The 16,871-nt window shown below is 36.3% G+C and overlaps 1 protein-coding gene across 2 annotated transcripts; it reads left to right on the forward strand.

Moving 5' to 3' along the window:
* Window positions 1-5,992: 5,992 nt before the first annotated feature.
* gmeb2 (glucocorticoid modulatory element binding protein 2) lies at window positions 5,993-16,462 on the forward strand. 2 transcript variants are annotated; one of them, XM_084099846.1, is made up of 10 exons: window positions 5,993-6,063; window positions 6,503-6,671; window positions 6,752-6,837; window positions 9,340-9,464; window positions 10,580-10,683; window positions 12,079-12,236; window positions 13,516-13,584; window positions 13,676-13,813; window positions 14,512-14,634; window positions 15,466-16,462. In XM_084099846.1, exons 2-10 carry the CDS (start codon window positions 6,538-6,540, stop codon window positions 16,044-16,046), a joined length of 1,518 nt encoding a protein of 505 aa, XP_083955972.1. In that variant the 5' UTR covers window positions 5,993-6,063; window positions 6,503-6,537; the 3' UTR covers window positions 16,047-16,462. The 2 variants fall into 2 exon arrangements, with proteins under 2 accessions (XP_083955972.1, XP_083955973.1); XM_084099847.1 differs by having other exon boundaries at window positions 13,546-13,584.
* The last annotated feature ends 409 nt before the right edge of the window (window positions 16,463-16,871 follow it).

Consider the following 16,871-nt stretch of genomic DNA (forward strand, 5'->3'; position numbering starts at 1 on the left):
TATTATCATTCTCTGTTATTATTCATTCACTGATTGAGAGGCAAAATTAGCGTGATGTTTTTTACTCGCAAAGTATGCATACAAGGAGAAAAAGACGTGCCTTTAAGCTCTCTGGTTTTGAAAAAGTCAATTTTTCATATTTTTTTTCAATTATTTGCATAATTCACAAAGAAAGAACATTTACTGTAAAAAAAAAAAAAACATCAATTAGAGAGAAAAACAAGATCACAATACTTTACTTGTTTAAGGGGGTTTATAATATTTATAATTTTTATTAGAGAGACAAGAAATTAGTTCTTATGAAGTAAGGATTTATGATGCAAAACAATGAAATTTAGAAAATGTCCAATATCATGATTGGCATACCACATGAAAAATAAGTATTTCAATGATAATAATGATAAATTAACTCAAAAGTATAAAGGGCATAATTAAATCATTTTAAATCCTCACAAAAAGAGTGTAGCATATTCCAGATTATAGAAGTTGATTTTATTTTTAAAGCCAGCTGGCTGGAGAGTTTGATTTAACAGAATAAATCATGTTGTTTTGTTTGGTTTGGTTGTTATTCAGTATATTGCACACATTTTCGTCATGTATCATATGAAGTTAAAATAAGTTTCGTAGTTATGGCTTTAGGTGATACGGTAAATGTGACGACCTTTAAGGTTCAAAGAAGAGATAGCAGGGTTTATTTAGTTTTATAAACAGCAGAAAGGGAACACAACTCACTCTTACACACACACACACACACACACACACACACACACACACACACACACACAGAGAGAGAGAGAGAGAGAGAGAGAGAGAGAGAGAAAGAGAGAAACACACCCCTCTCTCTCTCTCTCTCTCTCTCACACACACACAGAGAGAGAGAGAGAGAGAGAGAGAGAGAGAGAGAGAGAAACACTTTCTCTCTCTCTCTCTCTCTCTCTCTCACACACACACACACACACAGAGAGAGAGAGAGAAAGAGAGAAACACACACCTCTCTCTCTCTCTCTCTCTCTTTCACACACACACACACACACACACACACACACACACACACACACAAAGACACACACACACACAGAGAGAGATTGGTTTCCTCCCAAAACACCGCACCACTGATCATATATATACCCTTCACACCTTAAACATGTACACCAAACTAAAACTGGTAAAATATTCTCTTGTTTCATTGATTTCAGAAAAGCTTTTGATTCTGTTTGGCATGAAGGTCTCTTTTACAGACTTCTACGGTGTGGTACAGGGGGCAAAACGTATGATCTAGTTAAATCTATGTATTTAGAAAATATGTGTGCTGTTAAAATTGGCAACAAACAAACTGATTTCTTCACCCAGAGAAGAGGTGTTCGGCAGGGTTGCAACTTAAGTCCAACATTATTTAATATGTACATCAATGAGCTTGCTGTTGAGTTAGATCAATGTGCTGCTCCTGGCCTCTCCCTTCTAGATAGAGAGGTGAAGTCCCTGTTTCATGCTGACGATCTCGTTCTACTGTCTCCTACTAAACAAGGATTACAGCAACAGCTGCATAGTAGAAAAATACTGTCAGAACTGGGCTCTGGCTGTAAATATGAAGAAAACTAATATCATGTTCTTCCAAAAACGCCCCAAGATGTCAGGAGAACAAACATCAATTCATTAATAATGATGTCATTGAACACAGCATGAGCTATACCTACCTTGGTATAACCATATCAGCATCAGGGAGTTTCAACATGGCAGTGAATGCACTAAAAGAAAAAGCTATACATGCACTAAAAGCTATACATGCAATTAAGAGAAAATTTTATAACTTCCAAATTCCAATTAAAATCTGGCTTAAAATATTTGACAGTGTCATCCAGCCCATTGCGCTGTACGGTAGTGAAATATGGGGTCCACTCAGTCATCAGAGCTATACCCGTTGGGACAAACACCCAACAGAATCTCTTCATGCAGAATTTTGCAGATACATTTTACACGTACACAGAAACACACCAACAAATGCATGCAGAGCAGAATTAGGCAGATACCCACTGATAATTAACATCCAAAAGAGAACACTCAACTTTTTTAACCACCTGAAATCCAGCCCCCAAGACACACTTCACTCCAAAGCCCTCCGAACCCAAGAGCTGAGCCCAGAGAAGAGTGCCCTATGTCAGCTGGTACTGAGGCAAACTGACCCACGTCAGAGACAGTCTGAGCAGCCTCAGGACAACACTGCCTTCCAAACACCAATCAGAGTCAAGCAAATCATAGCACAATGCAAAGAAACCTATCTGGAACATCGGAAAGAAGAAACTAAAAGCCAAAGTAGACTAGAATGTTATTTGACCCTAAAAAGAGATTCTAAATTAGCAGAATATCTCTCTACTGTCAGAGATAGAAAGCAGAGACAGATCCTAACCGGCTCAGTGATCACAAATTGGCAATTGAAACAGGAAGACACAAAAAATCATGGCAACCAAAAGAAAGCAGAACGTGTGATCACTGACAGGTGAGGTTGAGACAGAGATGCACTTTCTCCTACAATGTGAAGCGTTCAAAGACACAAGGAACCTTTACTTTAACAAATTTAACTATATAATCCCAAATTTCAAAGACCTGAATGGAATTTTTTAATTAAACTTTCTCCTGGGAGAAGGAGACAGAACTTATCTTGCTGCCCAATATGTACAAACATGCCACAACCTGAGGGGCAGTGAGTGACCGACACACACACACACACACACACACACACACACACACACACACAAATATATCCAAACATTGTGTTAAGTTTCATAACTTATATATAGTAAAGTTTTTATTAGATTTTTTTTATTTTTTATTATTGTTCATATAACTGTTTTATTATGTTTGTATATATTACGTATATATTTTATTTGTATATTTTGTATGCTTTGGCAACATTGTTTCAAAAACTTTCATGCCAATAAAGCCCCTTTGAATTTGAATTTGAATTTGAGAGAGAGAGAAAGAGAGAAACACACCCCTCTCTCTCTCTCTCTCTCTCTCTCTCTCTCTCTCTCTCTCTCTGTCTCTTTCACACACACACACACACACACACACACAAAGAGTAGGGCACAGGGATGCTCAGTTCAGATTGGAATTCTCCCTCAGTCTGCGGAGAACAGAAGATGGCCTTTGCTGCCTTCTGCCGGCAAACACTTGCTTTTCCACGTGACTTTTCCATCAGTCGGAATGCCTTTCTGTGCGTACAATTACGTGACTCGCGTTCATGGTTTGTCTATAGGCTTATGTTATACAATTAAATGCTGAATTAGCCTAATGCTGTATGATATTTAAATTAAATGTATAATTCATTTCCTCGTTAAACTTCACATGACAGGGGAAAAAAGCAAAGCTACTGCTCTTGAACTGAGTCCTGCGTTTACAATAAAAGTTGAATAAGAAGTTAGAATAGCAGAGTATAAATTTAAATAATTTTAAACGGGCACAGCGACCTGTCACGTGATGGTACTTTCTCACTGTTTGTTTGGAAGAGGCCGATATAATTGGTCAGATATCATCTCTTTGCACGCATTTAATATTATCGATTATACTCCATAAGTATGAGTTCCAACAGAACAAACACGAAATGATATTTAAATAAATACGTTTTAATGGCGGGTTGTGATTTTGAGCCATCACGCGCCCCCTACAGGCTGAATATCCTCTGCGCCTCAGGGGAACCGTTATTTACACACACGTGACGTCCGTTTTCGGTGTTGTTTGGCGTTTTAAAGCGATAGTTAAAATGTCTAATTCAGTGATTTCAGTCATTTCCAGGTTTTTGCAGGAATATGCGTCCAGCACGCCGAATAAACTACTCTACTGCAGGTAATTTATATCCATTGTTATTTAGTTATTTGTTTATATGCACAATAAATAGGCCTAGTTAGTTATCCTATGTTGGCATTACTGGCAGTGTTAGGTGTAGTGCCAAATTAATTACTAAGTAATCTAATTACTGTCATTTAATTACATTTGCCTTGAAAAATAGTAAAGTAAGGGATTACTCTTAACTTAACGTTACTCTTACTTAATTTGTCTGTAATTTAATAACAGTTACTTCTAATGCAATTGTATTAAAATAGCCTACTTCTAGAACTATTCTGTATAAAATAATAGTAGATTTAACATAAAAATTCAATGTTTGTTTTTACTGTAACCTGTTCCCTTTACACACTTTGGTCAGTTCAAGAATAATTTATGCAATTGTATATTGTTTATTTGAAAGAATTAAAAGAGCAGTTTTGTGTCTATCCTTGTATTGATCAACCGAGCGAGGTTGATATGGGATTTAGAAAGTAATAAGTAATCCAATACTTTTTAGAGAGAGTAATCGGTACACTGCTGAAGATGTAATTTGTAGCTAGTAATTAATTAATTAATTAATTCACCCAACACTGATTGCGGGATGTTTTTTTGTGTGTGTGTGTGTGTGTGTTGTTATTATTATTATCATTTAGATATTATTAATTTATAAATAACTTATTTACCTGTTAATTTGTATTGCATTGAATGCTTTTTAATAACATGTCTCCATCTCTTCTTCAGTCTGAGAATCCAGATTAATCCTCAGAATTAGCTGTTATTATTTCATTGGTTAAGTGTCCACATGTGCAGATAAAAAGGTAAAGAAATGGCCTTTATCTGGCCTTAATCTACAGCTTTAGGAATAGAGTGAGCCATTAGTGTAATTTGCAATTTATGAAGTGTTTAAAGGTCAAACTGTACTGTACGTCTTACATGTCATATTTTGTTATGGCAATAAAATCAGTAAAAACATTGACACTGCCAGTACATCACACAGTCAGATAAGCTATTTTTGCACTGTATTACTCCATTTAAAGTGATTATATGGTTTTGCCTTTTAAAAAATATTTTGAAATGTTTTCTTATGCTCATTGATGATTTTTTGTCTCTTCATGCAGATTGAACACTGAGTATGACCGGTTGCATGTGGTGCCGTGACCCGGATGGGAGTGAGCTTTACACACACGAGCTGTAAAGAGCTTTACTATGTCCGTTACAAATGCAGCTTACAGAAAGCAGAGAAGAAACATCATGTATTTTCTCCTATTATCCACTGACATGCAGCACCTGCAAAACCTTGTCAAATTTCCAACACTGCATGTGACAAATCCTGAAATCCTGAAATCCTTTATGTTGCCTCCCAATAATCAGTGATGATTGAAGAGCATTCAGTCTGTCTAATACTGAACTTGATTGTCTATTCTTTTAATTCAAACATGTTTGAACAAGTTTCATTACCAGTATTATATAGATATATATTTATTCAGAAATAAATGATAATAAACCATGTTGATTTATGTTTTCTGTGACCCAGAACATATATGCAAAATATTAACAGCTAACTGTTCTATGGATGCACACTTAGCTATACACAAAGCATTCAATCATGCATAAAATAATCCATATTTAAATGAACAAAATGGTGAAAAAGCTGTAGCTGTAGCCCATCCAACACAAAGGTCATGGGCTCGATTCCCAGCAGGGAGAGCATAGTGATAAAAATGAATGCAATGTAAGTCGCTTTGGATAAAAGCATCTGTGAAATGCATAATTGTAAATGGAAAAAGTAAAATAAATAAAAGCTGAAGTCAGTAAAACAGCAGGAGTTGTATGCAAATTAGAATTCAGCTTTTTTATATCTTTTTTTTTTTTCAAATGTTCCTTACAGATACTTGTTGAGACCAGCTTACTATGAACTTTCCACAAGGCGGCGCACGGAGGCCCATAAAGCCGAATCCTCAGAAAAGTAACTGTGCTTCTTTGGCGCTGGACAATGAATTAAAAGCGAATAATGATACTGAGAGGGTTTAATAGCTATTAGATTAAATACAAAGTAGCTATTTTAACTAAAAGAATTGTTTCAACTAACCCCGCCCATTTTATCACACCAGTTTCACGCAAACTTCCATCTATCCACTTTGATTTCTATTGTTTTCCACGCCCCGTGACGTCATCAGAGCGCATGCGCAGTAGAGTCTGTCTGTCCAGCGCTTCCTAAACACGAACGGATTCAAACTCTTGCGGGTAACGTTTCGATTTATACATTATTATTTGAATTGCACATTTTTCTCTACATACGCACGTATTTATCGCTGTTTTTTTCGTATTTAATTAGATCAATTTGGGCGAAGCGTAAACATTGAGCGGTAAACCTCAAAACATATTTAATCTGTTAGTTCAAGCCTATATGAACAGGATTATTATAATTAATCATTGTTAATAAATGTAATTACTGATTACACCAACAAACTATACCATGGTATTACCATTTACCATGGTGTTTTTACAACTCATTTGAATACAAAGGTATAGTAATGTAGAAATCATTACTGAATGATTACAACATTACTATACTTTTGTATTCAAATGAGTTGTTATATGCTGTATATGAAAGTACTATGTTTAAACCATAATTTCTCCACAATTCTAATTAAAAAGGCCATTTTCCTTTCCACACCATCAGATGCTGATTGACAGCTGTCAGATGCTGATGACCTCATGGCCTCGTCCTCTGAGGTGAATGTCCACATGGAGGAGGTGGTGGTGGTTACGACCCCTGACACCGCCGGTCAGACTTCATCTGGCGATGAGGAGAAGAATATACTGGTGGCTTCTGACCTGGAACAGTCCGAGTGAGCATTTTATTCTGTTGTGACTCCCATCATGCACCTCTTTCAGACTCTCACAGCAGCTTCTGTCTTTTCCTGCACAGGGAAAACATTATGGAGCAATCCATGGAGTCCGAGGCCGAGGCCGAGTCTAGCACCACTCTCTCTCTGCCCAAGGACACTGTGCTGGGTATGAAATTAGTTTTATTTTTAAATATAATTTTTATTAAACTGCCCCTATTATGCTATTTTAAAGGTTCCTAGTTTTCTCCTACAGCAGGTTTGCATGTATCAAAGGTCAAAAATACTTGAATTTTCTCATAATATACATTGCACATCACCTCATTTCTCAAATAGTCTGAAACGTTTCGTTCGAAGATTTAGTCTCTCTAAACCCCGCCTTTCCACGAGACTACTCTGCTCTGATTGGTCTGACAGCCCAGTCTGTTGTGATTGGTCTACTCTGTTCTGATTGGTCAGATGGTTCAGTCTGTTGTGATTGGTCTTCTCTGCTCTGATTGGTCCGACAGCCCAATCTGTTGTGATTGGTCTTCTCTGCTCTGATTGGTCAGATGGCTCAGTCTGTTGTGATTGGTTGACCGCTTAAAGTGCATGTCGGAAACCAAACGGCCATTACCATGTCTGAATATGAGCTCTTCCTCAGCACTTGATACACAGTGATATAAACAGTGACGATGGCGTCGGTTTTACCGTATCAAGTCGAGTGCGAATCCTTTTAAATTGCAGCAAAGCGGATTTGCTTTTCGACATGTCGACACCTAGGCCTGTCACGATAACAAATTTTGCTGGACGATAAATTGTCCAAGAAATTATTGCGATAAACGATAATATTGTCGCTCTGAGACCATTTTCATCTAATATAATGATAATGGCATAATAATGCAGGTACACCTTTTCAAAGATCTATAAACTTTTATTTCTTAAGAATATTAAACATTGAAAACAGAAAACATTTTAAATATCCACAAAAAATGAACAAAACAACCAAAAACAATAAAAGCAATGGACTCTGTGTCTGTTAACAACAAAATTCACTTGAATAAATACCAAAAACAATAAATAAAATGGATGTAAACAAAATTGCACTTCAAAAATATTAAACATTAGGCTCGGACATAAATAGTGATACATTCCATAACAGGCAAAATTGCCAGTTAGGACCTTTGTAAACAATTTAAAAAAAAGCCTCAACAGGCCATATCACACCATTTTGCACTGTCCTCCTTCCTGTTACTTTGTCGACTAAACGCCCGAGTGATTGTGTACTGTCGGGAAGACGGAGACGCACTTTATTGCGTGTATATGCTACGCACTGAAAATACTATTACACGCGGGGCTGTTTACACCTGCCCACTTCATGCGTTTTCTCAGATCGGATAGCTATCTGATTTATCAAAACGATTCTATTTACACCTGGTCACATAAATGTGCTTTTGCGAAACGGATTTAAATCCGATCTTCAATTCTCGCGCTATATGCAGATTTAATGGAGTGCACGTCACCGAAAGCAACAGATATGAGCTGCATTTTATTGATCATCAGCTAAAATTTCAAAATCAAAGACCGCAATAAGAGAGAGCAGTAACAGCCCTGGTAAGATCATTTCGTTTCTTAAGAATTTACTTTTAATGATGATGTTTGTGTGTTAAGCGTCTGCGACTTACTTTCACTTTTATTTGCGATAGTTTGCACGTTGGCATGAATAATGCGTGTTCCAGTAGCGTCGTCATATCTGGCTATAACATATAGACTATAACACGCTCTCACACGTTTATTTTTTTAGCATTTTTGGGGGGAGTACACTTTACATATGTGGTTTCAACAACCAGATGCATTAACACTTGTTTCGTCTGGAATGCGGCACAGACCTCCTCCTGAAGTGGCTTGAGCGATCGGATTCAAATCCGTCTCGAATGCGTTTCGGAGGGCATTTACACCTGGTCTTTTCACGATCGGATAGCTATCTGATCTGAGAAAACGCATGAAGTGGCCAGGTGTAAACAGCCGCTTTGGGAGAGAGAGAGAGAGAGAGAGAGATGAGGAAAACAAACAAGCATGCAAATGGAATTATCGCGGCTGGAAAAATTATCGAGCTCATTTTTTTTAATCGTGCGATTAATTGATTTATTGACTATTGCGACAGGCCTATCGACACACAAACCAAACTCTTCAATTCTCCGCTACAGCTAGTGTTTGAGGGGCAAAGTAGACATTTTTTGCCGGCAGCCAATGAAGACCATATGTTGGCATTATGGAAATTTGTTACATTGTTATGTAGGTTTGTAACAGGAAGTGAGACTGGAATTACTGACGACTCGTTTCAGCAGTTCAGAATCGATTATTTCTTTTAGGAGACAATCATTTTATTTTGTAGAACTTTTACATTCACAAACAGCTTTATTACACACTGCTTGAAAGGTAAAATCTGAAAAAGCATAATAGGGGCACTTTAATATTTTGTTTGAACTTAAAATGAAAATGAGAAATGTTTCCTAGCTGCAACCAGCAGAAATAAAGTAAGTTTTATTTTATGTCAGTTCAAGTAAATTTTATTTCAAGTTTTAAAAATGGTTTTGAATGGTTTTAGTTTTAGTTAACAATAATATAACCCTGCATAATATATCATAATTCCGATTTTAACAATAGACATGCCATGTTCATGTTTACACAGTGAAAATATCTGACGATACAGATGTAGAGGGTGATATTCTCTACCCAATAACCTGTGGGGACAGCAAAGCCAACCTCGTGTGGAAGAAGTTTGTGTGTCCCGGGATCAACATCAAATGTGTGCAGGTAAATGCATGATGCAGTCTATTTTAAAACACTTCAAACTTACGTTTGTCGTGATCTTTTTGATTTAAGAGGTTGTGCTTAACTAGGGATGTCTATCGATTCAGATAATTAAACGCAATTAGTCATATATATTTTTCTGTTTTTAGCTAATGCATTCATTTCCTTCAGAAATTAAAAAAAAGAAAGAAAATAATGCTATTATTATATTTAAATTATTACTATTGTTATGTTTTTCAGTGCTAGTATTAGGCAACTTAAGTATAAGGCAAGATTTCTTATTTTCATTTCGCTTATCTTTATGTACTAAAACAAAATAAAATAATATATATATAAATACTATATGAACTATAGTAAGTAAATACTATATGAACTAACTAAGAACTATATAGACATATTTTAAATAATAATAATAAAGTCAAAAACAGAACAAAATTGCTAAAACTTTAACTAAAATTAAAATGAAATGGGGAAAATATAAACTTATTCAAAATATTAATAAAAACACTGGTGCTAATTACTCATCTCACATAAAACAACATATTCTATATCATTCAAACTGCATCAAAACACATGAATATGCAAATTATTTTTTTATTCTTATTAAAAAAAATTAAATAACACAATTATTAAGGTCAATTACCATGATTGCTGATTAACCATCTCGCATAAGAACAACAGATTTTCTAATTCTCAAACTGCATGAAAATCTTAATGTCTTTATATAAGATGTTAATGACATATTTTAATAAGATTTAGTTGTAGTCACTGCATAATTCCCACACCTTCATTAGTGTTCTTTCCTAGATTTGATGGCTTTCCTATTATTATAAAATGTGGGGAAAGCAGCATTATTAAAGAAAGAGCAGATGTGAATGATAATGTTTTATGATCACATAGAAACTTCATCTTGCAATTCAAATTAAGAAAAGAATCATAAAACTTTTCGGAAAAGATCTATAAGCAGTGATTGAGATGCTGTGTCATTGTTTTTCCTCTAAATGTGCCGCCTTGAGTAATGGACTGTCCTGACAGGAATATCCTCGCCACATAGACCATTTCACATGTGCTTGATTTGATATATAACTGTCTGTACTGGACGGCTCGCTGTGTTCCAGCTGAACGAGCATCTCATCAGTCCGAAGGAGTTCGTCTATATAGCGGGAAAATCCACGCTGAAGGACTGGAAGAGAGCCATTCGCCTCAATGGGACCATGTTAAGGTTTGTGGCACTGGGCAGAAAAACAATATCAACTAGAAATACATCCCAGCTCTGGCCATTTTTATATTAGTATATGGTGGAATATAAATGGAATTTATGGAATTTATGTGATTCCTTCAGAGTGAACACGGTGAATCTGACTGCAGTAGATGTGAAAGATGTGAATAAAAATGATAATAATTCAGCCAGCGCTCATACCTGTATTTACATCCTGTTTTCGGTCGAAGTCCATAGTAGTCGATTGTCCAGTTCACGCATTTAGTTACCTATGATCACGCGCGTGAACTCGACAATCGACTACTGTGGACTTCGACCGAAAACAGGATGTAAATACAGGTATGAGCGCTGGCTGAATTAACTTCATTTTTATTCACATCTTTCACATCTACTGCAGTCAGATTCACCGTGTTCACTCTGAAGGAATCACTCACATTGGCTGTGCACTTGTAATGACACATCAAGGATGTTAAGAGGCTAAAAGCAGGTTTAAAACTTGCCCCATTGAAGTCAACAGGGTGCAAATTTTAAAAAGAGGATAACACGGTGTAGGCAACACCGATTTTTGTCGTTGTTCTCTGTACTGACAGCACTCCAAATGTACAAAAAAATTAGCTCAATGTTAAAATTGACCGGAGTTCTCCTTTAACAGAAGAGACTCAAGTCCCCCTGTAGTCAATAATTGTATCCCTTAAAACTCATCTTTGATCACCAAAATTACATAGTTAAACGTTTTTTTTCCTTGGAAAAAAGTTATTCGTTCCTTAAAATATCTTGAATGTAACTCTACGCCCTTGCTTCATTTAGTATACGCGGTTCTATGGATATGTAAATGAGCCCCGCCTCCACTCACTCACTCACTCACTCAGCTCAGAGATCCACTGGTTGACGATCACACGTTGATCTGATTGGTTACAAGGTAGTTTGTGACGTCAGAAACACCAGTGATTTCAAACCGTGTTTTTGAGACTGTCTTTGGTTCACTGCAGTTTTAAGGAGAAAATACTCAGCAATGCTGTCGACTTATGATTTTACACATGGTTTGACTTAAAGCATATTAAAAACACCACATTGACATATTATAAACAACATTAAAAAATGGATTTTCACTACAGGGGGACTTTAAAAAATCTTTAAAAATTCCAAACTTTTTGAACATGGTGTGTATACATAAATTCAAAGCATTCAACTCCTAAAAAAGTTAAATTAATAAAAGATGGCTATTTTTTCTTTGGAATACTGTGCATTGAGTAATGGTTCACAATAAGATCAGGTATGCATATTAAAGCAGTAAATGGAGACATTGTGTTTTTATGTTGACCTTAAGTTCCAGTCCTCCTTATATTGTTGAAGATGAAGGAACTATTGTTCAGCTGTTGCTCCTGGTTCTTCCTACAGGAAGATCATGGATTCAGGAGAGCTGGACTTTTATCAGCACTCCAGACTGTGTTCAAACACCTGCCGCAGTACCAAGATTGACCTGGTGGGGTCCCGAGTGTCTCTCAGCAGCCAGCAGTCCACAGAAACGGCTCCTGCGACCCCCGCCTCAGTGGACGGTACTGTCACACAGTCAATTTCAGTAGTTTATGCGTAGACTTTCACATATGTTTGCACTTCAGAATGATTGTCATGGTAGTGCCATTAATTGTTTGAGCAGGGCTAATGTTTAACACGTTCATTTGGTATGATTATTTATAGAAAAAAAACACGTTAAAATGATTAATGCTTTTAACGCACCCAGCTCAGACCTGTACTTCATCTTACACTGCATGCAGTTTAGTTACGAATAGGGATGCATGTAATGTAATTTTTTTTAGAGCCTGATTACAAAAACAAAAGTCTCATCATTCAAATCCATATCCCAAGCACACAGTTATGATGTTCTCATAATTTTATGTAGCGTATATGACAGACTTGTGCTGCACATGTTGCACTTTACTGTATTTTTCTTTTTTGAAGTGATTCCAATCATATTTCAAGCAATTCAAAACCATCATGTTGAACAGTGCGCATCTAAGTGTCTCAGCTGAAGGAAATAATCCATTATTTATCGGCTTTAATATATGAACGCTATTTATGTTTTTGAATTTCGTAAGAAAATGGCCGTAATTTGAAATATGAGGCACAAAGATTATTGCGATTTATTGGATGGGATGCGCTACAATGTTCCATTCATTCATCAACTGAAAACAGGATGACTAATCGGTTCTTGGGATTTAAGAATCGATATCGGTTCGTAAAAATGAGAATCGATTCAAATCGAGAAATCGATATTTTTTACCCAGCCCTATTCATTACTGAATGAATCTGTGGTTTTTAACAAAACGAGTGAGCCAGTGATTCAGTGACTCATTTATAAAGATGTTCACTTGCTTTGTTCCTGAACGAATCAGCCGTTAGAATGAATCGGTTGAGTGAACGACTCAATGACTCACTCAATTAGTGACTTGTTGCCACCTACTGGCGGTTTTTGTTTAATATTTAGAGTATCATTTCATTTGTCATTCATATTCTGAGCTACATTAAACCTAAATGCCACTTCAGATGCTGCTTCTGAAAAAAAAACCCCGCTATAGCCACATTATAGCCTTAAACGTTTATGTGTAATAAATTCTATGCTGATTCAAAATATTTCTTTCTAACACTACTTTTTGTAATGTCTATTCAATGTATTTCTCATCAAACACTAAATTAACTTTTGGGGTAATTTCTCGCAAAAATTGAGGTGTGATTAATTTGTGATTGATTTAAATAATGAATTGGCATATCATCATGTGATTAATTAGATTAATAATGTTAATTGCTTGACAGTCCTAGTTTCTATTGCTATTTCAGTGAATGGATGTTCAGCTTCGTTTTCCACAGATGGGGACGACAGCACTGAATGGGTCACGGCTATAGGAGGTGAGAGGCACTGCTAATGTCTCTGACATTTTAAACGATCTGTGCAGTTAATTGGTTTAACTCTTTCACCGGCCGTTCTTTTCCATGTCAGAGGACACCATGACCTTCTGGAGAGGACTGAGGGATGCTGGGCTGTTGGAGGAAGTCATGGAGGATCTGGAGAGACAGATCCAGGAGATTCTCAAGGGCCTCGAGGAGCGAATCCAAGACCCGCCACTGCAGGTCAAAGGTCAGAGTTACGCTACTAAACCTGTTCATACTAAACAATCTGATGCTGCAATCAGTTTGAGCCCACTTACATTAATTTTTTCAAAATTATAACACTTTTATTATACATGCATGCATATATATATATATACATATAATTAATTAATTAATTACAATATTAATATGACATATGTCACAATAATTATATGATGTTAAAATTAAATAATCTATATAATAATTATTATTAGTATAATAAAATATAGAACTATTTTAATATAATATTTGTATGTATTCTCAATATTTCAGAATATATTGCATCAGATTATATTTTTGTTGTTTAATGTTCAATTTGTGGTAAATGACTTTATATCATTGAAATGCTATTTTATTATTATTATTATTTTCTGTTTTCATTTTAATTCTAGTTAAATATTTTGCCATTTTGTTGTACATTTTTGTAATTTTTAATAGTTTTTTTTATGTCTAAATAGCTTTTATTAAGTTTTAGTTTATTATTTAAAATGAGAAACTAGCTGAAATAAGATAAGTGTAATATAACTATGAATGAATATTAATATAATGCTTTAACTGAAGCAAGACATTTATGTAAATATATTCCATGTCTGTTTTTTTGTGATTCAGTATGCTGCAAATGGACAGAAATGTTCTATTAAACTTCAGACTGATTCGATATTGTTCATTATATGAATCTGTCAATAGATGCCGCTCTGCTCAACAATATAGTCCAGAACTTTGGGATGTTGGACCTGGTGAAGAAAGTTGTTTCCAGTCACAAAAGCCAGATGGACCGCTGTAGGGAGCAGTACACACGCAGCTTAGTGGGTCAGTACCTGTTTGTGTGTGTGTGTGTGTGTGTGTGTGTGTGTGTGTGTGTGTGTGTGTGTGTGTGTGTGTGTGTGTGTTTCTCCATATCCAACCACACATTTTGGGTTTATTTTGTGCATACTAGCAGTGTGGTGGCAGCATCAGGTTTTTAAAGAGGAAAACATTACTAAGCACTAGGGCTGCATGAATGATATGAAATCGAATCGAATATGATTATCAAATTGCGATGGCTGCAACTTAATTGAATGAATGAATTAATGAATATATTTATTTCGAACTGTTAAAAGAAGAAAGCAACAAATAAAATATACAAATGAGTAGAAAAAGGAAATGTATACTCAACAGAATACTCAACCCATTTGAAAAGGGAACTTAAATAAATATAAATATAAAATATAAATTAAATAAATACATGCACTGTGTTTTGTGAATTTTCCCAAATTTGTAATGAGAAGCTTCAAGGGCTCCCTGAGGTGTTGTCAAAATAAAAGTTAATTTATTTAAAAGTAAAGTTAATTTATTTAAAATTACATTTTTTTAGACAGCCATAAATATTATTATTGTAATTTTACAGTTGTAATGTAAAATAAAATTATTATTATATTATTTTCTTAAATGCTTGATTTTTTTTACAGTGAAAAGTTACACTAGTACGGTAATGATGATTATTATTAAATAGCCACACAAAACAACACATTTTGTGTGGAGCCCTATAAACAAGCTCAGCAAACTTGGATTTTTTCTTTATTTTTTATCGCAATTTTCATCACAAAAATCCCCAAAGCAAGTTTTTAAGAAGTGACTTTTTTTAACTCTTTGCATTTCTAGCCCTAGAGCAACAGTGTGACGAGCATCGCAAACGCGCCAAAGAGCTGAAGAGCAAATCTCAGCACCTCAACAACGTCCTGATGACCTTGACCCCCGTGACCTCGCCTCCCACTGCCAAACGCCCGCGTCTGACCCGTGCCGTTTCGGGCCCCGCCACCGTGGCCCAGACCCCCGCCCAGTCCACGCACTTCACCCTGCCCATCACCCAGCTCACCGGCATCCCTCTGTCGGCTCAGAGTCAGTCTCCGCTGATCGGCGGATACACGGTGCTGACGTCACCCGGGGGGGCCGAACTGCATCCCGACGGCTCCAATCTGACCGTGCTGAGCGCTGCCGGCGTCCCACAGGGCTCCGCGGGACACACGTTTGTCAAAGTGGTCAGTCCGTTTCAGCTGGTCACGTTGCCCACAATGGGAGGAGGAGCCACGCTGCAGAACCTGGGAGCACCAGTAGGGGGCGCTGCTGGCAACACAGTAGTCGCTGTGCCCGTTAGTACTGTCAGTAGCATAAACACTGCCGTCGAGACCGTCGGGCCGCAAGCAGACGTGGCGACAGAACAGAGAGATGACCAGAAGGAGTGAGAATCTGAAAGCCAGGAAAAAGTTGCGTTTTTTTTTTTTTTTTTTTTTTCGTAACGTCAATGTATCATAAAATTTGTATACAGAGGATGAACTTTTTTGCTTTTTAATGAGGAATTTGCAACTTTTTTGGCAAAAACAGCCATGGTTTGCTAATTAAAGTCTTTTGTTTGCATTGCATTTTGATTTTATTGTAAACTGATTACAATGTGGTGAAATACAGGATAAACTGTTTAAGGACATTTTAAATGCTAATCCTTAAAATTCTGTGTTTGACCAGTGTGTATAATTTGTAGTTATAATGTGTTTTTGATGTAACGCTCACTTCGATATTTATACTGTGCACATCATTTTTTCCATATTGATGTTTCATATTAGTATTTCTGAGAGTACTTCATTACAGTGGTATCTGTTCCTGACTCGTCATTGATTATTTAAAATTGATTAACCCTCTTGTCTTTCAAAATAAATATACATTGATTGTACAATACAGCAAATTGACCTTATAATCAACAACGGATTGGGGGGGGGGATCCAATTCTACACAGGCAGTCGATATAAAATAGGCTGAATATTCCTCGAAGTTCCACGGTGGACTGTTTTGCAGTCTTTTAACCACTTACCATAGTAAAACAATGTGTTTTAGCTGTTTCACAGAATAATCAGCATAGAGTCATAAGCTCTCTGGTGCTTTTTGTGTATCATTGAGTGTTTCTTCATCACAGTACTACAGGACTTTTTTCAAGCGTTGTATTTAACTTGTAATTTTGACCAACAGGTGGTGCTGTTTATCTAAACATTCTGCACAATGAGATTTGACTTGAAAGG

The sequence above is a fragment of the Abramis brama genome, assembly GCF_963993115.1.
Source record: "Abramis brama genome assembly, chromosome: 22".
Taxonomy (NCBI): domain Eukaryota; kingdom Metazoa; phylum Chordata; class Actinopteri; order Cypriniformes; family Leuciscidae; genus Abramis; species Abramis brama.